The sequence below is a fragment of the Meriones unguiculatus genome, chromosome 9 (assembly GCF_030254825.1).
Source record: "Meriones unguiculatus strain TT.TT164.6M chromosome 9, Bangor_MerUng_6.1, whole genome shotgun sequence".
Lineage (NCBI taxonomy): Eukaryota > Metazoa > Chordata > Mammalia > Rodentia > Muridae > Meriones > Meriones unguiculatus.
This window is the reverse complement of record NC_083357.1, coordinates 61,221,159-61,245,350: the sequence shown is the minus strand read 5'-3', so window position 1 is coordinate 61,245,350 and position 24,192 is coordinate 61,221,159. Positions and strand designations below refer to the sequence as shown.

The 24,192-nt window shown below is 50.3% G+C and overlaps 1 protein-coding gene across 1 annotated transcript; it reads left to right on the top strand.

The window, feature by feature from the left end:
* The first annotated feature begins 8,242 nt into the window (after positions 1-8,242).
* C9H8orf74 (chromosome 9 C8orf74 homolog) lies at positions 8,243-24,112 on the top strand. Its single transcript, XM_021645600.2, has 4 exons — positions 8,243-8,322; positions 9,677-9,869; positions 21,608-22,029; positions 23,779-24,112. The coding sequence occupies exons 1-4, from the start codon at positions 8,275-8,277 to the stop codon at positions 24,016-24,018; spliced, it is 903 nt and encodes a 300-aa protein (XP_021501275.1). The 5' UTR covers positions 8,243-8,274; the 3' UTR covers positions 24,019-24,112.
* Positions 24,113-24,192: the final 80 nt, after the last annotated feature.

Here is a 24,192-nt window from a genome sequence, read left to right as displayed (position 1 = left end):
CATACTTATGGAGTGACACAGGTCTCTTGGAAGGAGTTCAGAGGAAGACAAGCATGAGGATTAAAGGACTGGAAAGCGAGGTTTTCTTTTTTTTTTTTCAGGGAAAAGTTCTAAGGACCAGGCTGTAGAGATGGATGGTACAGTGCCCATCTTCAGGCCACCTCAAATTCTCCAACATGTAGATCAAAGCCAGAGAACAAAGCTCTACCTGACCAGCCAAAGCAGGGTCCCACATGGGACTGACAGGCCAGGGGTCCCCTGCCATACCAGCTTTTCCTCTTAAATACACACACGCATGAGCACAGCAGCACATGCACGAACATGCAAATCCATGCCTATACGATTGCCCAGATGCACACCCACGTGTGTATCCCTCCCTCCCATTTTTCCTCCCTCCCTCTCTCTCTCTCTCTCTCTCTCTCTCTCTCTCTCTCTCTCTCTCTCTCTCACACACACACACACACACACACACACACTCAGGTGCTAAGAATGACAGACAGCTCTTCCCTTGTCTCCTGGGTTAAGAAAGTGAGCAGGCCCGTCTGAGGTCATTTAGATTTGTAAGAGGATTTTCAGAAGTCTCCATCACTAAGGAGAGTAAGTAAGGATCCAATCGCACCGCTTCAGGAAGTGGGGGAGGAGCCCCCACTGTCTGGCCACATGCATTTCTGAGCATACACCTTCTTGTGGATTGAGCTGCAATCTTCTCCAGGGGTTCGTCCACACTTGTGTCATGATGAGGCAGTGTCTTTCGCCTTGAGCCTCTCCCCACTTACTGTGTAGCAGTTGGGGAGGGTGGGGACTTCCCCTCCACCGAGGGAGCTTTGAGTGCTCAGTGAGAGGGATGCAGGGTGTGGCCCCGTGAGAAAGTCAAAGCTCGGGCACAGGAACAGTGATGACCATGATGAAACTGGTCTGAAGAACCTAGACTCAGCATGAACTCTTGCTCACTGGCCTTGTGACCTTCAAGGCACTGACAGCCCCATTCCTTGGCCTTCCCATTGCTGAACCTGGGCCAGGAGAGTGGCACTGTCTCCACCCTGCTGAGGAGTCTCTGATTATAAAAAAATATCCTCAGTTTGACTCTAGGGTCCTTCCAGTTCTCAATCTTTCTGCCTCTTGGCTACTTCTTGTTGAAACGAACAAGGATGAGAACCCTGAGGCTAACCTAGAAGACTCCATACAGTCATACCCAGGGTTCTTTACACCCCTTTTTTTCCTTTCTTTTTTCTTTTTTCTTTTTTTTTTTTTTCCATGCTAGAGATGGAGCCTAGGTCACTGAGTGTGCTAAGCAAGCTCTCTGCTCTAGCCCTGACTCCAGCTCCCCCAGACCCTGTTTTGCCACTCTCTATTCATCAAGGGTCTGCTTGAGGCCCGGGTCTTCTGGGAGCAAACTGGACCCTTTCCTGGGTGGCAGTCCCACCTGGTCATCCTCACCCCTGCAGGGCCAGTTGACACCCCTTCTTCCACTGCGGTACCCCAAGTATCCTAGGAAGAAACTTTCCTCTTTCTGGCTCCAGCAACTGCATCATTTCCCCTGCAGGTCCAGGTGGGAGGACAGACAGGCTGCAGCACTGACACCCATAAATCAACCAGCAGGAACCTGAAACTCGGCTGCCCTGACAGCACCATGTTTCAACATGCTCTGCTCCCAGCTCGGCAGGCTGCAGGGAGGCAGCCGGAGACCTGTGTCACCATCTGCCTCTGCAGCAGAAAAGCCGTCCCATTTTCTAGGACTTCCTGGAGTCAGACTTCCCACCTCCCTCACAGTGCCTCACCTCACTGGTGATAGGTAGCCACCCACTCACCGTCCTCCAGAGAGTACTTGGGCATAGCTCTGCTTCCTGGACTCAGGGAACAGCCAACCAAGGTCAGGCTAAGGTAGATGCTGACCCTCTCCCAGTACCTCTGTGGTCCTTTTGATGGACCCACCGGACACGCTTCAGGGTTGTCTTCTGCAGTTTTCAGAGCCCTCTGGCTCTCTCACACCTCAGCAGCTTCCAGAAGAGCTGGATTACGATGAGCCCAAGAAGATTAGAGGGGCTCGCCATCTGCAGAGAGAATGATTAGCTTTGTTTGGTTACACAAATGGCTTCTGGCCCTTGGCCTGAGAAGATCTTTGTGAGGACAGCAAAGTAGCTGTGTGCTCATGGAGAGCCTTCAAGCACCTAGGGTTCCCATTTAACTTCATCCCCTGTGGTGGCCACAGCCCTGGTGATGACAAGCAGGGCACGAGGCAAAAAGAGAAAAGGGGAGATGTGGGCCACCAGCCCAAGGAGAGCTGGCAAAGAAACAGGAGGACAGTGTATGAGATGGCGTGATGGGTGATCTTGATTATTTACTTAATGGGGGGTTGGATCACCATGGAAACAACCTCTGGGCGTATTTGTGAGAGAGTTTATTAAGGTGGGAAATCCCACCCTAAATGTGCATGGCACTATTCCGTGGACTCCGGACTGCTCTACATTCCTTTCCCTTAAGCCTTCCCTGCTGTGAAAGACAGTATCTCCAAACTATGAACCAAAATAAACCCTTCTTCCTTCCCTGGTTGCTTTTCTGAGGTATTGGGAGAGCTCTCACCTGCGCCTCCCTCCACCACCTTCCCCTCTGAGAGTTCCCATTACTCACTTCAGACTGAGTCAGCCATATTGGTTTTCTGTTGACCACACTTGTGGGGAATAGTAGAAGCCTGGAATCGTCAAATCCACTTTCTCTGAAGACAAAAACAAACAAACAAACAAACAAACAAACAAAAAAACCCTCTATTTTACAAAAATGCCTCAGTTTAGGTCCAGGGTTTCTGGGAAAAATGGGGTGAACTGTGACCTACACCCTGTCACTCTGTCAGTGGAAACCTGATGGGAGAAAGAGCCACCTGTGAGAATTCCTGGTGATGTTGCTTTCAGGAGACAGATTCTGAGCGGCCATGCATTCACTCCAGCCAGGTCCTTTCAAGATCAAGGAGGGTTTCCTTCTGGGTGACAGGCACATCACCTCATCCCAGTGATCAAACTGGCATGGATGTGGGCCACAGGGATGGAGTCACTCATAATGTGCCAGGTGGTCTTGCCTGAGGCATTTTGCTAAGTTACAACAAACACTGTCAGATCCCATAGGCTAAAGCTCTGATTCTTCCAGAACATGAGCAACACGCAGGGAGCTCAGTTCGCATCAGTTTGCTCATGTCTATCTACTGAATGTCTGCAAAGTGTGTGAGGTCATTGGTATCTAAGAAATGCTGTTCCACTAAGGATGTGCATAAGCACACAAAGGACAGAGGAATGCTCATTGGGGTTTGCGTTGGTTAACATTTTAGGTCAGCAAAGGGAAGATGTCGTTCATTCAATGTCTGCAGTTCATGAAATAAGGATAGTGGACACGGTAGCCTTTATTTGGGTGACCACATGTGTTTTTTATTCCATCAAGACCAATACTCTTTGAAGAGAAAATGAGGCCACTATCAGTCAGGTTGGGGACAACAAAAGAGGTGAATTCTAACAGGAAATGGGCTCTAATAGCAAATAGTAAACCTGGACCATCCTCAGGCAATCAGGGCGTCTGGTTGCCCTACTACAGCTGGCTATAAGTCAATAAGTTGGCTAGCCAACTAGCCGTTAGCACATAGAGAACGTATTCAAGTTATTTCACCTCTAAAAAGGTCACTGACCCGTAGAGTTATATCCATCCTCAGGAGGCTCATGACTCCATTCTCTATCAGAGTCACTATATTCCAACTTCCCCAGGAACTATAGTGTAGGATACCAAGAATTTGCAAAGATTCTGCCATCAAGTTTTAGAGTCAAGAAAAAAAAAAAAAAGCCAGTTAGTATGAAATGCTGGTCTGGGTTCCATAATAATTCAAGAGACACAGAGGAGAACCTGTCAATGGAACAAAATTGACAGAGGGGCTACTGAAGTCCTGCAGCTAGAGTGACGTTGTGATAGGAACAATGCCACTCCTGAGGGACAGAAGGTAGAGGACAGTCCCATTTCATTAGAATAAATATGCACCTTTTGCTCCAAGTTCATCAACACGGAGAAGAAAGGAAAACCAAAAAGATTCAAGTAGGCTGGCCCATGTCCCTTCATAGGAAGCCCGGCCTGGCTACTACCTCAAAGGAGGAGTCAAGCACAAGTTGGGTAGCAGGGCTAACGTGGGCTCATCCACCCTTCTCAGAAACCAAAGCTGTGCAATATTATTCAGCATTTGTTCCTTTCTCTCAGCTCTGACAAAAGCAGCTTGCAGAAGGCAGGTTCATCTTGGCTCACGATCTCAGGGTACAGCTCATGACAGTGCAGAGAGGTGGTGGCGGAAGTCACGTTGCATCCACAGTCAGGGAGACGGGAGAGATGGATGCTTGGGGTTTCTCTTATTGGCCTTTTTACTCAGTCTAGGGCCTCAGCCCATAAGGTGCTGCCACCCACCTTATGGTCAGGGTAGGCCATCCCTCCTCTGTTCATCCTCTCTGGAAATGCATCTGGAGACATGGCTGCAAGTGTGTCTCCTCAGCAATTCTGACTCTGGTCCGGTTGATGGTGAAAATGAACCATCACGGGCACCATGGCTTTGGAACATCAGGTGTCAATAGACAGGCAGAAACCGACCCCAGGGAACACAAGACAAGGATTGGAGATGCTGTAGTCACCACAGTTGGTGGGGAGCCTGCTACTAACATCTAACCAGCAGAGGCCTCGGATGCTGCTCAGCAGCCAACAGTGAACAGGATGGCTCCCCCATAACAACACTGCTGAGGTTAGAAGCTGGTTTATGTGACACCATTGGCCTCATGAGTAGAGTGGGGAGGGGGGAGACCAGTTAGTTCTGTGGTTGGTGATAGGGCCAAGGAGAACCTCAACATCACCGCAAAACAGAGCTCATGTGAATTCTGGTTGTGAGAATTGTTTCTGACCAGAACTTAGAAAGCCACAGGGATAGTCACAAAGCTACAGTACACAGAGAGAAACCAAACCACTGAGGCTAAGAAAGCCTGCAAACTGGGGCTCTGAAGCACACTGCAAATGGTATATATAAGTATAGAGATTGTCAGTTCAGGAGGTAGGGCGAGGAGGAAGTAGGCCAATGAGGAACGTACCCATGATATTGGGTCCTAGTGCCCCCTTACCCCAATGTTCTTCCCTGGCTACAGTAAGGTGAGAAGCTTTGCTACGCCCTATGTTTGCCACTACGATCTCTGATTTAGCACTGGCCCAGAATCAGCAGAGCCAAGTGACCACTGGTTGACAACTGTGAAACCATGAGCCTAAATAAATCAGATACTTAGGACAAGGAGAGGACACAGAATCAAGAAATAGAATTTACTGTAGATGAAATTGGTCCTCTTGGATGGTCTAATTAGACTTAATGAGAACTCAATGATACAGATTCAGCAGACACCACATACCATACTTGGTTTTTGCAATGCTGGAACCTCCTGTTTCCTGGATCTCCCTTCCAGGTCCCTTCCCATACTCTCTTCTTCTTCCTCTGTAACAAGATGTGAGTGGATGCTATTCTCTCTGTGGAAGGCACAGCAACTTTTTGCCTTAAAATCTTGACTCCAGCCCCTGGACCCCACACACCTCATCCCAACCATCCTAAGAAAAGCCCATGTCCACACACTGTATGTCCCTGCTCAGGCTCCTGTGACAGTTCTTTGCTGTGACACTCGAAAGAACTCAAAAGCAGACACATTCTCAGTCCTGGAGGTAGGGTGTCCAAAGTGTCCACAGACTGGTTCTTTGTTGGGCATTGCTCCTTGGCATTTAGATGCCTATGACCTCACATGGTCTTTCTATGTCTGTTGCCCTCTTCTGATACTTCCAGTTCCCAAGGTTAGGGGTTTAAGATCAGGGTGTCCACATTAGATGAGGGTCCATTCTAAAGATCTCATTTTTCTTCGTTGCATCTTTAAAGACCTTGTGTGCAAGCAAGCTTACATTCTGAAGTACTGAGGACTTCAACCCAGGAAAGAGGGGGCAAGGGGCACAGCCCAATGCACAGCATATGCTGCTGTGGACACTCAGGCTGCGCTACAGCACCCATATCTTTTCCATCCAACTTGCAGCACTTGCCAGGAGTTATGCTTGCCCAAACGGATGTGGCTAAACTGTCAGAATCCCGGATCATTTCTAATATGGCCAAACAGCTCTTATATGCTCTGTGGCCAATTTGCAGTGAGCAGATGGATGAAGAAAGGGCACAGTGAAGGTGACTGTCCCAGAGATGCGTCCTCTTCTCTTCCCAGCTGAAAGGCTCAGATTGAACAGTCACCTGGGACGATGCTCTTTGTTCTTGCCTAGGACCAGCAAAGCTCCCACCAGGCTTCAGGCTCTGGCAGGCTGAACTGATGTCAAGAGGATGTGTAGGGTGAGCTAGACCCACACCAGCACCCACTGTCCTTGATGGGGCTGCTTTTGTGTCAAGGAGAAGACTTTCAGGTGTCCCCTAGCCCTGAAAACTCTCCCCAAATGACCGACAGACTGTCACTTTCTCAGGGCCCTTGTAGGAACTGGGCCACACAGCTCACATGGGTAACAGGGGAGACATCCTGAAGCTTCCGCACCTCCACTTCCTGGTTCTGGCAACTCACTTTGCTTTCTGTGAACAAGGCCCACCTCCTGATGACCTCGTTTGACCCAACTGGAGGCTCAGAATTGCAAGCCTTCAGTGCGCAGGGCTGAGTGCAGCTGCTGGGAACTCCAAACCCTAATGCCAGCTCTTGAAACCAGACGTACGGAGTTTTCCCTCCTTGTCTCTCACCTGGAGACGTCCTATCAGGCAGCCAATGGACACACAATGGTATCGATGTCCTTAGGGAACCCGGGATGGGACTCTCAGTCTTGTGCTTGCAGCATGATTGCTGGTGCTATGCAGTCATCTCTAAACTTCTGATTGGAAGGCAGCAAAGGAAGTGGGCAAAATGTTTTTTGCAAAATTCAGCAAGCCTCTTCAACTAAGCCAGCCTTGTTCCTATGCTCTTCAGGCTGGCTGAAGCCTCCTCCTGTATCTGTGCTTAGATTAGGAAGAGATAGAGAGAAAAGGCCAAGAGTGTGTTCTGGCCCGGCATCTTGTTCCTAAAACCTTTTCTTGACCCTTCCCCTCTTCGCACTGAGCTGGCTGCAGATGCTGAACACATACTAAATGCTACCTAGCAGCACCTTGCTTGGGGTTTGATTAAATGCCTACATACCATGGCCTAGCCAGATCCATGTAACTGATACATGCATGCATTTGTGTGGGAGCTGGGAGGTGAGTATGGTGACCATGAAAGAAAGTTTAGAGATCTTCAGTGAGATGCTCAGCTGCCCTGCCTCAGCTAGGAGTGAGCAGGGAAAAGGGCCAGGTTACAGTTTAGGGGCAGTAGGAAAAGATGTTCCCCGCAATCAGGGGTCTTAGCTTGCTTTCTATTGCTATGATAAAACACTGACAAAATAACTTGGGGAGGAAAGAGTTTATTTTGCTCATAGGTTATAGTTTGCCACTGAGGGAAGCTAAGACAGGAGTTAAAGGTAGGAACCTGGAGGCAGCAACTAAACCAGACACCACGGAGACAAATTGTTCACTGGCCTGCTCCTCATGACTTTCTCAGTTTTCTTTTATTTTAAGATTTATTTATTTATTATTTATACAGTATTCTGCCCGCATCTGTGCCTGCAGGCAAGAAGAAGGCACCAGATCTCATTATAGATGGTTATGAGCCATCACGTGGTTGCTGGGAATTGAACTCAAGAGAGAGGGGAGAGCCATAGTTCTTCCTTAGATGTCCCAGGTGCTGCCAGGACAAGGCAGGCTAGAAGGAAACAGTTACTCCTCACTTTCCAGCATGTGGTGCTTGGGCACAGTGCTTGGGGCACCCCGGCCTAGCTGTTTTCTGGATCTTCAAAGCAAAGTTATGATATTAAAAACACATCCTAAAGGGATGAGGTAAGGATAGGAAGGTCAGTGTGGAGATCAAGCCTGGTCAGCAGGACAGGAAGACACGGGCTGCAATTAGCAGGATGTGTAGAATGAGGGAAGTGGAGTGTGTGCGTGTGCATGTGCTGTGTGCACATGATGGAAAACAGGTTGGGTAGCTGACGGGAAGGAGGCTAAGGTCCCTGCACAGATGCAGGGGGATGACCCATAGCAAGGGACTGCCGAAGGACCAGGATGAAAGGACTTAGAAGGGGCCCAGGGACCCCATGACATAACAAAGCCAGCCTTCCTTGCTGGGGTTCCGGGAACTGAGTCAGTCCCAGTGGGGGTCTCCTAGTAACTGGAAGAGAGCCAGGGCCATGGCACTCCTAACACCCCAGGGAGTGAAGGAAGTCTTCCAGTTTCAGGTGAAGATCTGGGCTCTTAGAGACCTTTGCTCCAATGGATAGGGAAGGGGGACGGGGAAGTGTGGCCACAAGGCTGGTGGAGCTGTGTTCTTGAGAGGCACCTTGAACATCCCAGGACACTGCCTCTGAGAGTACAATGGATGCTTGAGGCTAGAATTCTAGAGTCCCCCGTCCTGAGCCTTGTGCAATGGATGCTTAGGCTGGAATTCCAGAGTCACAGGCTGTTTGGGGCCCCAGGAAAAGTCTAGGCTGTGGAACAGCCCCGCTGGGATAAAGGAGGGAGGAGGAGACAAGGCCTGCCATCTGGTGCCCCGGGCCCCAACAGCCCTCTGAAGCTGTGCCTCAAATGCGAGGGAGGGCAAAAGGGCCCTTGCTGATGGGGGCAGCAGGGAAGGGCTGCATGGTACAGAGAAGTGTGCTAAACAGTAACTGAGGGCCAAAAAGGGCTCTAGGCTCATTGTCGTTAAGTCTACCATTGCTCTTTTTGGTTTTGCCAGCTAGACCTTGTCACCCTGGGGATAGAGACTCCAGTCTCAATGTCTCCCCTTTCTTACTGTTATTGTCATTCTTCTCCTACTATGTAACCCCTTCTAGCAAGGCTATAGGAAAAGTTTCACCTATCAGTCTTTTCTCAGCCCACAAGAGAGCCTGAACTCCCATCTGGCTAAATGCCTCATTAGACCTCTTCTCCACCAGCTATTTACACGCTGGCATGAGTGTGTCCACTTAGCTAATTGAAAGTAGTCTCAAAGAGAAATTAACTTGTTTGGGGGGACAGAAAGGTGGGACCATAATTCAAAAAGGGTACTAGCAAAACGAGTAAGTAGGGTTGGGGAGATAGCTCAATCGGTCAAGTCCTCACCACACAAGCTGATGGGGTCTGATTCCCGGGACACACTTCACAGACAACCATATGTGGTGCTGGAGCCCTGTAATCTCAATGCTAGGCAGAGACAGGCAGCAAGCTGGGCCTATCCGGCCAGCTCCAGGCTGGTGAGAGACCCTGTCTCAAAAACAAAACAAAAGCAAGGCAGGCTACGAGTGATGACTGACACCCGAGGCTGGTCTCTGGCTTCCACCTACACATCCACGCGTGTGTACCAACGCATACAGAAGTATAGCCACACACCTGTACTAACACACACATAAGAGCATGGGAGCACATCCACATACGTGTACCAACACAGTACAGGAGCAGAGCCCCCAAAAAACAAGTGCCCAGAAAGGGACGGGGCCACAGCTTTCTAGAACCCACGACTTCTTAGTGTCTCCACGTTCCTGGTCATTTTCAGGATTTGCGCGCGCCATGCCCAGTCGCTGATGCTGTCTCCTTTCCCCACGATACACCCCGCAGAAACCCAAGGGGCGAGAGCACTTGCGGAGGCTCCTGAACTGGAAGGAGTTTGACGAGCTGAGGGATGCCCGCCAGAGCATCCTTCTGGACACCCTCTATGACAGCATCATCTTTGCTGTGGGAAAAGGCTTCCCGTGGGTCGAAGTGGTCCAGGTGGTCAAGTTCACGGAAGAGCTTCTCGAGGAAACCAAAGGTAAGGCACAACACCGAGGATGCACGGGAGTGCTCAGGAGCCAGAGACCTCTTCAGAGGTACAGCCCATCCCCGGGCTCTACTCCCTAGCTCCCATTCTCACGGCTGCAAGCCCACATGCTCAGGGCATTGGCTTGGCTTCTATAAACCAAGTGTGTTGGCCTCTTCTTGGAGCCCTTCATGGACTTCCCCCTTGGGTCCGTGGACAGCAGGTTGTCTCCACAATGGGTTGTGCACCTCGAGGGGTGTCTCTTCAGGAGCGAGCCGGTCACTGCAGAACCATCACGGAAACACGATGGCATAGTTACCAGAAACAAAGACTGCCGAGTCGCCCCGCCATACCTCGGCTCAGTGCGTGTCACGCCAGTGTAACTTTGGACTGTGTTGTATTAGATGGTTTTGATTTTTGAATTGCCATTATAGTTGCTGACTTGAGTTTCATAAGAATACTCAGTGATTTTGGCCTGAGAGAGGAGGACAAGTTGTCAGCCAAACTTCTTAAATGGTCCTGGACACACTTCTGTCATTTTGTACTATGTCTTTCTTGGAAGTAAGTGTTTTCAGCATTGTAAAGTCAAAATATTAATCAAATCTGAAAAGTGCTGAAGATACTCTGTATTCCACAGCATCAGATTTTCAACTAAAATTTTGTTTTTTATATTTAAGTAAGCAAGTAGACCATCTCATCAATGCACAAGCTTAGTTTAACCTTTAATCAATGGTAAAATTACACTTACCAAAATAGATGTGATTTTACCATTACTATTTTATATAATAACATTCACAATAAATGCTTGATTTGCATGCCTATTTTCTTGACCTACGTAGCTGGAGTTGTGTTAAATGTTGAGGTCATGAAGCTGGGCATGGTGGCAAACACCTTAATCGCAGCTCTTGGGGGGCTGAGGTAGATAGGTCGCTGTGAGTGTGTAGCCATTATGTAGGCCACATAGTGAGTCCCAGGCCAGCCATGTCTACGTCGTGAGACTCGGGCTTAAAATAAATTGGGGAGGGGAGGGGCACAAAAGGATCACAAGTAGAAAGAGCTCAAGAAACCGTGCTTACAGTACTTGGAGCCTTGGCTGAAGACAGAAGACTAACACATGCATGTGCACACAGACAAACCCACGTCGGCGCACTGCTGTCCGCCTGGCTCTTAAAAGAGCTGAAATTCTGAGACATTTTCCCTTTCACAAATGCAGACTGCCATAAAGGCATCGCTCTGTCTGGCGAGGAGGGGACAGCATTTCCGCTCTGTGCGCGGCGTCTGTTGTGATGATCACGCTCCAGGGGCTAAATTGACAAACTTCACAAAGCAGGCCAGAACTCTCTAGGCCACCTACACCTCGAGCATCCGAAGGGAAGCAAAGCTGAGGCAGACAGCATCACGCAGACCACAAAGCCAATCATGTCAACAACCTAAAGTAGTGGGAGAAGACTTAAAAGAATTGACAGACAAATACGCACGCCAGGAACAGCATTTGCTGTATTGAAAGCTCTGAAGCTGGCTGACTCGGACAAGCACTGACCACACTTTTTGTCATAGTGAGTAGCTGCTTCCCCCCCACCCACACACACACAGATGCTGATCTTTTTCCTTTTTTCTATGGTTTGAGATAAATGAAACAAACCGTCTCCATTTTATTTCTCCCCAGCCAGCGTCATGGCTTGGATGTTGATTCCTGGGCATGGAAATCTCATCCCATCCACCTTCAAGTTTGGGTCGGTCAGATGGAGCTGGCAATCAAACAGCAGTGCCCTTGCATAAATGTCTCTCTAATTATTTTTGAAGCGGTCGGTTGCCGCACTGGCTTACTCAAGCCAGCCCGGCCTTCATTTCATTTTTAGCTCCTGGGGTCTCACCCAGCAGAGGAAACACCAATGCAGATAGAGGGTGTGTTTGCAAACCCCAGCTTTGTCTCTGCACAGCCCTGGCCAGCCACTCTGCTGGGTGTTCTGTCAAGTGCGCTTGGCTAAGCAAAAAGCTGATGGTTCAGGCAGACAAGGCCTTGCTCGTCTCCCTTTCATCTGCAGGTGGGTTCAGGCTGTGGGCCAGCACAAAGGAAGCCTGGGAAATCTCTGTGTGGCTTCTAATCCACGGGCCATGACCTACCCTGTCAAACAGGCACACAACACACCACCACCTCCCTGTATGAGTGAAGGAACTGGGCACCGTCCTGACGAGGGCACCTGAGTCTCTTATCCTGCATCCTTGCTCCAGCCCCTCCTAAGTCTGTCAAACCTATGACAGGTGTTGGCATAGGATGCAGGCAGTGGGGGCCACGGGCCAGCACCATCAGTTTCTGTTCCGGCTGACATCCACACTGGCTGCCACTCTTCTTGGCAGGTGGCTTCCCTGGGGTGCTTTGTTGTGGCTAACCTAGGCTAAGGATGGTTGCATTTTTTGTTTGCACGACAGATGAGGACATTGGCAGGCAGAGTTTAAGGAGGGGTTGTGTTTGCACAACAGTGATTCACAGCCCTGCCAGGATGGCTGCCAGCTCAGCTTATCTCCTTGCCCAATCGAGCCCAGCACTGGGAGGGAAAGGGCGGCCCTTTATTCAAAAGCATAAGCTGATTCCGACCTGGCAAAGGGCTCCCAGGATCTTCTGGCCTCAATTCCAGGCCAGAAGAAAGAGGTCTGTACTTGGCACCTTCTTGGGCCAACCTCCGGGAAGGCCGGACAACTCACGTCCTGCTGCCCCCTGGGGCCTAGGGTGAGGTCACCAACTATAGGGTCAAGGGGCAGAGTTCTTCCAGTCTGGCACATCCTGGTGGGGAGAGAATGGCAGGAAAGGGAGACTTTCTGTTCTATACCTAGGCCATAGAGAGACTTGGGAGAAAAGAGGGAGACACAAAAATAGGGCTTCTCAGGAAGCCATGGGCAGGAAGGAGGGAATGAAGTAGACTGGGACAGCCTGGTCTACCTCAGTTTCACTCTGCAGCCTCTGCCATCTGCTTGCCTGGAGGACTCTCCCCAGCTAACTACCTGCTTCCACGTCCTCACCATGGTGTGACACTATGGACACACCAAGTAGAAAGACACCCCTGTCCTGTTGGCGGGCCACAGAATCCTGGGACTCGGGGGGGGGGGGGGGGGAGGCAGACTTAGAGGACCAGTTGGTAGAGGCAGAGCAGAGTGTGTATCATGGTCCTGGCATCTGTAGTTCCACCCATGCCACTCCTGATTCTCCAGGAAATGTCACCAGGCCACTACAGGGTGGGGAGGCAGCCACCTGCCCGTCCCCAGCAGCCCAGACCTGGAGTAAGCAATGACTCACCAGGTTATTCGGCATGGTGCTTCCACCCAGGGCAGTCATGGCCATGCACAACTTCAGCACCCTCATCACCATCCCCTGCAGTACCCCAGGCCAGCGAAACAAAGAGCGGGTGTCATTTCCTGCTGCCTGGGACAGACTGAGCAGGAACCCTCAGACCTGGCCAGGACTGAGACCTCAGATAGAGTTTATTTGCCAAGGTTTCCACCAAGGCCATTGGTGGAGATGTAAGATGTTTCCTGGGACAAACTGGCATCTCTCACGTCAGACATTCTCCTGTGTGAATGTGATGTCCCAGCCCACCCTTGAGAGTGCCAGAGTCAGCGATATACACCTGATTCCTTACTGTTCTGGAGGCTGCATGTCTCAAAGGAGGTTGGTGGGCTGCTTGCTCCAAAGACTGCTCTCACTGGCCTCCAGCTGTCCTCACCTCCCTGGGTCCTCACGTGGTCCCTTTCTGTACATGGCTACTACTTTTCATATAGGGCTCCATTCAGGCCACATGACCTCACTTAACCTCAACTACCCTAAAAGCCTTGTCCCTAAATTAAAAAGCAAACAAACAAACAACTAAACGGAAAACAGTCTGAGGTCTTTGGGGGTGGACTTTAGGTGTCCAATGTATCTGTATTTGAAGAGGGAAGCCAGGTAAGGTGATAAATGTCTATAATCCCAGGACTTGGGAGGTTGAGACCAGAGGTTTTGAGATGGAAGCCATCCTTGACTATACCACAAGAGTCCGTACTGAAAGAGAACAGGAACAGTTCAGGGTGGGTGTCGGTGAGGTACAACTCAGCCACTGTGCAGAGCGAGGGCACAGCTAGCTATGTTGGCAAGATTGCCACAAATACATTCTCTCTCCCTGGCCAGAGCATCTATCCTGCCAGGGGTGGTTAGGAAGAGTCTAGCTTTGCTTGTGGCATTAATAATCTTCCCTATGGTCTGGTATGAAAAGCAGGTGAGATGTTGAGGCCTGGAGAGATTTAATTTCCTAAGAATGCACCTGGGGTAAACGGGTTCAGGATCTGAATTCAGGTCTGACTCAGAATCCACACCCTACCTGGTGACTTTGCATTTTTGGTCAAGGACCTGGGCACATGGAGAGTATGCAGGCCTGGGAGGTTGATGGGTAGCTCGAGAGAGACCCCTTCCTCAAGTGGGATGGGAAGCACCTAAGAGGGCCAGGTAAGATGCCAGGGAGGCTGCTCCTAACTGGGTCACCTTGGGTTACAGCATAAGCCCAGAGACTGATGCCAGCCACCAGCAGGAGGGGTCCAGTGGGGCCAGCGTCTTGGGGCAGACTGAAAGAATAAGCTGTGTCTGCAAGCTACCCATGCCACATATGAATAGATGTGCAGGTCTCCTGCAAGCCAGTCCTCCAGCTCTTGACACCGATCCTCTGTCTGACTCCTGTCCCTCCTCAGCCAACAGAAGCCCCAGCTCCAAAGAGAAAGAAAGCCAGGGTCTCCGAGACCCAGAGATTCATGGGTGATGTGGAAACATGCCAGGCAAAGGTTGGAGAAACCTCACAGGTGTCATCTCAAAATGCTGTGTGTCCTTGGCCATTGGTCAGCAGAGCAGATCCAGGAGCACACTCCCAGGACAACAGTAGAATGGTGTCTCCTGTCCTGGCCTATCCCTTCCTTTCCCCAGGGACTGTGGCCAGCTATATTCAGAGACATTTTTTTTGATAGTCCATAAAGTTCCCTTTAATTAATTCCACAATTTCAGTTCAGTTCAGTGACTATAACAGAATGAAGTAATTAACACATCCATCTTCACTTCAAGGTAAGATCTGTCTCTGCTCCCATTCCCCATAGAGGAATGGGTCAAACATCAGTGGACTTCAGGGGAAAAGCTGATGTGCAGTTTTCTGCAGTCAGTCTCCAACTCCTCCTCCCCCTCAGCTTCAATATCAGCAAGGGCGGCAGATGAAGTAGAAGAACAGGCCATTGCCTATTTAGTTGGACAGTGCTTACTCCCAGGGACCACTGTTTCTTTGAGGTTGGCTCTTTCTTTCCTGGGCAACTATGAAGTTTCTTTGACAGAGACAAATGCATTGTTTTGGACTTATAACTCAATGCCATCCTCCCAAGACCTGAGCCAGCATGAATGATCCAGTCTACACAGACCCTCTCTACAGAAGTCCTACTGCCCTCCAACAAGTTCCTGTAGTCTGAGAAGGACATTAGATGGCGCTGTGTTGGCTCTCTGCCCATTCAGAGACATTCCTAATTACAAGAAGCCCCAGGGTTCAGTGGCAAGAAGAAGTAGGAACATGTCCCTTCTCCAGGTTAGGAGTTGAAACAGACTCCTATGATAGGCCCTGTTCCCTGGGCCTTGGACTTCAGATTATCAATCTACAGAACAAGGTCCTTCCGTCCAGAGAGATGATCTACCCCAAGGAGATTTGAAAACCATTGCATTTGCTCCTCCTTGTTGATGACCAGACTGAGCTGATCAGCATACTGAGACTGCTCGATTTCCTTGGATCGGTTCATTTTCAAGGTCGTTGGCTCACACCGTACGTTGTGTGTCTTTGATATAGTACCTACCGAAGAACAACCGTCCTTCTTGTTTCCACCTCTGAGAGAGCTTGAAGCCAGAGACAAGCAACTGGGGTTGAATTCTGACTCTGCCCCTCATGAACTGTGCGTCCTTGGATGAATCTCCCAGCCCCTCTCTGAGCCTCAATGAGCCCCATGGGTAAAGAGTGAGCTTCCCTGAGCTGAGAGGGGCTTGGGAGCCCAAGCGGCACAGGTGCGTGTGACACAATGCAGTGGGATCCTCCAATCCTGAGGATAATGCTGCCTCGGTAGTCACTGCTTAGGTTTCTGGATGCTGGGGAGCACAGAGTGGAGCTCGATGAAGGTGATGGGCCTGGGCTTCCTTCTGCCTTTCGATTCGTGGGCCAGCCTCTGCTGCTCAAGCGCTGGGAAAGCCAGGTTGTCAGGTTTTGTCCTGGCTTGACTCTGCTGCCTTGGATCCAAAACAAGACAACCAGACTATTTCGTTGGAGACACCTAGGTCATTCGGTGCCCATCCAGAAAGGCCAGCCCCTCTTCGCCATGTTCTCCCCACCCTCAGGCCGGGCTCATGCCCTGTGCTGCTATGGAGATGCCAGCACCTCCCCTTGCAGGTCCTTTTTGCCCAGTGCTGGAGCAAGCAAGCATCTTGTGTTGCCATAGGCACATCCTCCCCCACACCCCTCTTCCATCATTCCTCTCCTCCTCCACTCTGCTCCTCCTCACAGGTGTGGGCCTCCAGGGGCTTGGGGACAGACTTCAGGAAGTTTTCAATAGCCAATGCAAATGAAGGCCACTCCCTGTTATTGAAGAGCAATGTGCAGGCCCAGCTCTGCCTGCCTCTACCAGAGACTTCTGAGAGTTAATCCCTCCGTGCTGAGTCACTGGGACAAAGGGAGCAGGCAGCATCTCACAGCAGCAAGAGACAAGGTCTACTGAGCCCGCTTCTACTGAGCCTACTTCGGTGGAGATCAAATTCAACCAGGGATTCTTCCCGTTGACCCAGACAAAGGCTGTACTAGCGTTTCCTTGCCTTTCAAGAAAGCTGAACAGCAGCTTCGGGAAGATTTGGACCTGCGTGGGCCTAACAGAGGTCGTGCTGTCAGTCTGGAATCTCTGTGTGGCTACTGGAGCTTAAGGGTACAGGTATGGCCTTGTGGAAAGCAGACATGGCCTCCCACATAGAGGGGCAGGGCTCCCCTGCTGTGCACTGCCCATGGGCTGGACCAGGCCAGGCCAGGCCACAGGCAGGACAGAGCACCTTCAGGCAAGTTCATTATGAAGAGCTGGAGAAGTTCGGAGGGGTCGCTCCATGAAGGTTCACATACAGTGCTTCACCCAGACATAGCAATGACTTCCTGGTACTTTCCAAGGATCTCTTATCTGGTGGTCCCTCTTTTTGGCCGCCATCCTCAGTCTGAAGCCCACTCAACTTCTTGCTTCTTGCTTCACTACCTCTGAGGGCTCCACTGTGGTGTTAAACTGGGAGAAACTTAAGGATGCTCTGCATTTCTTTAGGTAGAAGAACACCCCCACCCCCAACACACACCTCCTGGCCTTTAGCACCCACCCAGCCTTGGTCCAGCCCCTCTGTATTCCTTGCCTTTCTCATCCTGGGCCTCAAATACACTGCAGGTGCTTACACATGCATCCTCAGCTCTTGCCAATTTGTAGCATACGTGTGCCCTCAAAGAAGCCAAGACTGCCTGTTCCGCCCTGTTTTCAACCACTACCACCTCCTCCAAAAGTAGAAATAAATCTGTCAATATGCCTACAAATCTAAGCATGCCCAGACTCAAGCTCATGTAGGAAAGGCCCCAGCAGCATATGGATGATGACCTGGAAGTGATCACAAAGAGTAGAGGCTCTTTTTCCCTGCTGGCCACTCTTTGTGCTGCTGGGTAACTCCTCTGCCAGAAGCTGAGACGTCATGGCTCTGATCCCAGATCCAAGGAAGAAACTCTAAAAGCAGCTCTGCCCTGGGAACCAGCTCTCATCTTCTGACATGGATGAGACAGGACTGTGTATGGAAGGAGCCATCTGCATTCTAGAAACTTCCAAGGGATTCCAAAGTGCAGTGCTGAGAGTGCAGTCAGGGGCCCCCACCGGGCCTTCTTCCTTTCCACTCACTAGGATGTGTATGACGCTCAAGACACACAGGAAAAAGAAAGTAATGCTAGGGATCAGGGTTGCTGGCAGCACTGAGCAGAACATGGTTGGAGAACATGGTCATATATGTATATATATGACACACATTGAAAGTGTGTCCTCTTGACTGATTTGGAGCTTTAATGAACTAATGAACAAGAGATGGGAATCTAGTTTCATTCTGCGTGTGGATATCTAGATTTGTTAGCACTGTTTGCTGAAAAAGGTGTCTGCCCTCTGGTGCATTCTTTTAGAATCTTTTTGCTCTGGCTGCATGGATTTCTGTCTGGGCTCTCTGTCTGTCCTGGTTCACTGGCCCATGTATCTGTTATTGAGTCAAAGTCATATATGTAGGGATGACGTGACAGTGGAAGCAATATTGACTAGGGAAAACAAAGGGGGCAATGGAGAGGGAAGGATGAGACAGGGAAAGGTCGCAGAGAATTGGGGGGGGTTAATTCAAAGTGCATGAAAATAGGTTTATGTAGCCTGCTACAATAAGATTTAAAATAAAAGAGGAAAGAAAAGAAAGTGTGTGTGTGTGTGTGTGTGTGTGTGTGTGTGTGTGTGTGTGTGTGTCTCAGAGGAACACAAGAGAATAGCAAGATGGGAAGAGGTCTGAGAACTTAGGTCATGTTAGGGTTTGGATATGCACTGTCTTCCATGGGCTTATGCTTTGAGTACTCAGTCCCCAGCTCTGGCCCTGTTCTGTAGGCTGTGCAGTCTTTAGGAGAAGTGGGTTGGGTGGAAACAGTCTCTTACTAGGAGAGGGACTTTGAAGGTGCCGTGGAGCTTTTAGGAGGAGTGGATTGGGTGGAAACAGTCACTCACTAGGAGAGGGCCTTTGAAGGTGGTGCCTGCCTCTGGTTCCATTCTCCCATTGCACTGTGTGTGATAGCTTCTGCTACATACTCCCACACTGCTGACTCTCCCTCGTCACTGTGCCTTCCCCGCTGGGAGGGGCTAAAACTGTGAGCCCAAATAAACCTTCCAGTTGCCTCTGTCAGGGGTTAGTTCACAACCACAAGATATCCAGTGGATACAGGGGACACATCAGAGTTGCTCGGGAAAGTATCGGCAAAAGACGGTACAGCAGGAGGGAGTGGGCTGGCTTCTGGACTCAGGCTGATACCCAAGTGAGGGACCAGCTGCTCTTCCGAGCACAGGTGCTCTCCTCACGGTGCTCCCAGGGGATACAGTTACTGTCCATCAGCCGTCTTTGCAGTAGAGGAGTCTTCTATACTCAGATACCCAGCTCTGACAAGAACACTGTTCCCAAGGTAAACCAGACCAGCACCTGCCCCTAACCAATCCAGATGCTTCAGTTATGCTCCCCATCACGGCCTGTTGCTCCGGCTCACAATCGTCCCATTCCTAACCCAAGACCCCATTTCTGCTCACTTCCAACCCCTGCTACTCAGATGTGTCTGGTCCCACAAACAAAGCCACAGCTATTGAACATGGGTCCTTTCATGGGTCCCTTCTATCTACTTGTTACCTATTTTGTCACCAACAACTGCTGCCATCCATCTGCCTCTACTGTTCTGGGTCCCATCTTGCCCCAACCTGGGCCATACTGTTGCTTTCACAGCTTTCTCTTTCTCCGTACTGGACCAACCCTCCCTACCTATCTCTTTAGTCAGACAAAGCCCCTTACCCAACCGCATTCTTCTCAGAGAGTTCTCATCTGAGTGCTCTCTGGCCCGATTCTGTTTTTCCTTGTTGAACACCATAGCTATGGCCTCTGCCACCCACACTTCATGGGCAGAGGTGTATCTTATTATTACAGCACTACCAGCACCTGGCACAGTACCTCCTTAAGGGACAGGCAATGGCTGTCCATAGACTCAGCAACCGTTCACAGGTTCACCTCAGAATGAGGGAATGGGGAGAGCTCAGAAAAGAAAGGAAGACAGCAGGCAGAGGCAGGGAAGGGGGAAGAAAGGAAGGAGGGATATATGAAGTAATGAAATAAAAGGGAGGAGGGAGCCAGGGTAGAATGGAGAGAAGGGGGAAGCAAGGAGGGAAGGAGGCAGGAGGGAGATGGGGATGAAGGGAAGAGGGAGTCAGACTTTTCTTAAATGTCTAGGACAGCCCCTCTACCATCTGAGGCTTCCTGCTCTGGAGATCTAGGATAGGTAAATGAGTATGTTGGCTCACAGAACACTCCATAAAGCCTCTGAAGTAGATCTATGCAATCATCAGCTTTACATTCACATTAAAGGCCCAGGCGTTCCAGCTAGGAAGGGCCAGAGTGTCTTGGGCCTCCAAGCCAGAGCCTTCCCTGGAGAGCAGCACAGCTCTCTGTACTGAGAATGCTCTACTCTGAAGGAAGGGGTCTGCCAATGCTAGCTCCAGCCTGTAGCCACCTTCCTTTCCCACTCACCTGCAGAGCCAGGGCACTGACAGTTTAAATCTGAATGTCCCCTAAAGACTTGTGCTTGGAATGTTTGCTTCACGTGGACTCTTTAGGAGTTGGGCCTAACTGGCTGCATTACTAAGTGTGGTGGGCCTTTGAAGGTGACATACAGTGCCTGTCCCAGCCCTGTAATCTGTCTGCTTTCTGGTCCACTATCTAGTGCCTAGCCTCTACCTCACACATACAATGCCACAGAGAGAGCCTCGCTGCCCAGCCTCCCACTGTGACAGACTGAAATACTTCTGAAAATGAGCCTAAATACAAGAAGAGCATCTTTCTTTATGTTGATTGTGTGGGTTTTGGTCACAGCCCCATAGATATAGAAATATACCAGGCAATCTCCCCAGAGTCTCTGAGGAGGGTCTCAGCAAAGCAGGACCCTGCCTACCTGCTGTTTGGAAGGCAGCATTGCCTCCTCCCCATGTCCTTAGAGTGATGAGGTGGTGGTCAGTATTCCCATGCTAGCCTTCTGAGGAGCCCAGAGTAAGAGGAGAACTAAGATGGAGAACTTTCAACACCGCCCCTCTGTAGGAGATGGGGAAAGAAGGGGTGAGAGGAGGAAATGAGGAAGAGCTATTGAAGAGCCACTCCGACCTCAGGAAACAGCCAGGCTCCTGCATCCAGTGCTTGATTTCCATGGCTCCTAAATGGACCTGCATTCTAAGCATGTGTGGTCCTACAGTGGTCTCATGCACAGGAGGGTAGGAGAGACACGAGCAAGCTCACCCTGCCCTAGCCAGCGTCTGTGAGAACTGGCTCTCCTGGTGGTCTGACGGTCATGTATCTTGACTTGCTCTGCCCAGGACCTTCACAGCATTCTGCCATGACCCTTTAGGAACCAGTTCCTGTGTCAAGGGCTGGCAGCCTGGATGGAGGTCTGCCTCCAACCCTTGCACTGGGGCACCTAGAGGGTTCAGGCATAGGAGGGGCCGGGAGAGAACCCTAAGGAGCTTCACCCTTGGTGCTATTCTCAGAGACGACTCTATGTGTGAAGCCAACAGAATTTGTCCAACTCTGTCCCAAGTCCCTGTTATCAAGGTTACCTGCACCCATCTCCCAGTCACTTCCTTATCCACAAACAACAGAGACTCCCTTATCAAACCCTCCTTCTCCCTTCTGAGGAATTTGAAGTCAACCAGTTGAAACAAGTCAGAACTGGAGTTTAAAGACAAAAGAATGGGATAGCCCTATAGGGGACACGCAATAAATACAACTTACTGCAGAAGAAAGTGGGAAATGAGATGCGCTCCAGAGCTCTTGGGAGCTAATGAATGTTGCTGGGGAATCAGAGTCAGGATGCAGGCTCTGAGGTTGGACCTGGGTCCACAGCCCAATTTACACTCTGTACCCTACTCCTCTGTACACACAGGCTGCTCCATTACAGAGGCCGTGACAATCCTGGGGACCAAGCTCCGAGTTTACCAGAAGCAGTTCAATGCCACCCACCTGCTGGCCCTCTGTGACTATTTCCACAACACCTTCATCCGACACTACAGACTCTACCAGTTTGTGCTTAGCCAGGACCAGGAGGTCAACCTGACAGTCGCCCACGTGCAAATGTGTGCACCACCCCAGCCCCTCCCGCTGACGGAGGGCACAAATTCGGATGTGTGGAGGCACGAGCAGCAGATGGCTGAGCTGAGCACAGCTGAGGTGCAGAAGCGCACAAACGTGCTCCTGCTGAAGGAGACGCTGCTGCTGGAGCAGGCACACATGCTGCAGAAAGCCTTTGGGGTCCAGGAGGCGCCAGAGCAGCTGCAGCTGCAGCCCCAGCAGACCCTGAGGAGAGAGGTGAGTCTCTGCCTGCCAGCCCCAGGATCTCTGAGACACAGAGATCTCTGTGAGTGGGATGGGCTCAGTCACAGGTCTGCACTGTAATGGCGACAGAGGGCCACGTGGGCATCTACTATCTCCCACAGACTTTGCATGCATGTCATTGCGCAACATCTTTGCAACGTGGAAACCCATGTCTCCATTTTTGTGATGACGTAATGGGGTTAGAGAACATCTTTTGCCCAACACCACCAAGCTACTGTGGAGTAGAGTTCACAGTCGGTCAAGGCCTGATGACCCCGAAGTCTGAGTTTTTCTTATTGTCGTTGACGGTGACAGATTCCACTGAGAGAGTCATGAAAGTGACACGAATCCCTGAGTTCCCTGGGGAATGCTTAAGTGGCCTTTGTCTCTTCTCAGAGACATCCTCGTGGAGAGCCAGGGTTCAGACAGCTCAGGGACAGTGTGTGAGCAGATGGCCCAAAGAGGAGTGTGTGTGTGTGTGTGTGTGTGTGTGTGTGTGTGTGTACATGCACAGGCACAGCAGGAGAGTTTTGAAGGGTTCTGTTGTTTGTTGTTTGTTTTGTTTTGGCTTCTGATTTGCCAGCCAAAGAAGAAAGTATCCCTTTAAAGTTCAAAAGCATGTTTGGGGAGTTGCTAAAATAATAATAACCAAGCAGGCTGGATGATACTCATCCAGGATCAAGGCTCCCGATACACAGTAATGGGACAAGACCGTGCTATCTAAGCACATGAAGGTGTCGAAGGCAGGCATCTGGGCATGGAGGTACACACCTATGATCCTACCACTCAGGGGGTGAAGGCGGGAGAATCAGGAGTTCAAGGCCAACCCTGACTCAGTCGAAAAACAACAACAGACATCTAGTGAGGGTCTAGGAAGCTCAGAGACAGCCCATCTCCAGGTCCTTACGGGAACTTGTTCTATGACACCTTGGAGTCTGTAGGTAGGCCAGGGAGGCCTGCTCCCAATATTCCCCCCGCTGCTCTGCCATGCTTTTCAGCTCCCTTTGATCTTCCACAGGTTTCTTCAGCAGAGCTTGGCATCCCTGGCAGTAGGCCAGAGGGAGGCATTCAACACCCATCACCACCACCATCATCTTGTGGAGTCCAAGCCCCTCTTAATTCTGGGGAAGAACATTATTTTTATATTGAAATAAAATCCAAGGAATACTCTGGGGCAAACTGTATATCAGATTTTAAGTATATATTACAAACAACAGTATTCCCCAAAATATATCTTTCATCACCCTCAGATATCATGAACAACTTCTTCTCTGTCATGTCTCCAGGATGTTGTGAAGTCAGGAGTATGAAGGGATCAAGTGTGTGTTATGTTAGAACAGTTCTGTTAGCATAGCTGAGCTCATATTCTCGTATCTGGCTGGTCAGGAGATAACCCCACTCTCTAAAGCTCTGCCTGTCTCTTCCTATGTCGCCACTAGGTCTGTGAGATGTCAGAACAGTCAGGAGGCAGGAGGAGCCCACTATGGCCAAGTGGAGCATGACTTGTCACTAGTTTATAGTTCCAGAACCATGTGAGGAACATATGACACACACAAAGAGATTGTTGTCCTGAACTTGACAGTGGGGGAAGGGAGGAAGCAATGAACTGTAGTAAGGGAGAGAGCTGGTGGACAGGAGGTATGTCCATAGAAGATAGCCACCACCATGAAGAGCCACAGCTGGTGGGAGGAGGATGGGTCTTGGCTGTCCTTCACACATGCCTCACTGCTCTGTGTCCTGCAGGCTCTGGAGCGTCTTGTCAGGGAGGCCATCAACATCCAGATCGCATGCCTACAGGAGCTTCTACAGTATGAGATCCAGGCGGCCTTTGACATCCTAGACCTGAGACTGCAGAAGAAGACACTCAGCCTCTGCGCTCCTCCTCCCCCACTTCCCTGTATCACCGCTGGCCAGGCAGCCTCAGAGGACTTTCCTAAGGCTAGTAAGGCCAATAAAGGAAAGAAAGCCAAAGCTAAGAAGTAGGGGGTTGGTGACTACTGCCTGAGGACACACGAGAGAAGCAACATGAAGCGTGCTTAGCATAGACCAGAGGCTCCTAGTAATTAAAAGAACAAAGCTACACTCATGGCTGTCTCTGTCTTGGAAACCAATGTGTGATTGGAGAGGGTAGCTGTTTGGCTAGGCCAGACCTTTCTT

Excerpts from the sequence above, each read along its gene's own strand:
- C9H8orf74 (XM_021645600.2), top strand. The coding sequence starts at position 8,275 with ATGGCACTCCTAACACCCCAGGGAGTGAAGGAAGTCTTCCAGTTTCAG. Across the intron at positions 8,323-9,676 it reads AGGAAGTCTTCCAGTTTCAG|AAACCCAAGGGGCGAGAGCA; the intron begins GTGAAGATCTGG and ends TACACCCCGCAG. Across the intron at positions 22,030-23,778 it reads AGCAGACCCTGAGGAGAGAG|GCTCTGGAGCGTCTTGTCAG; the intron begins GTGAGTCTCTGC and ends TGTGTCCTGCAG.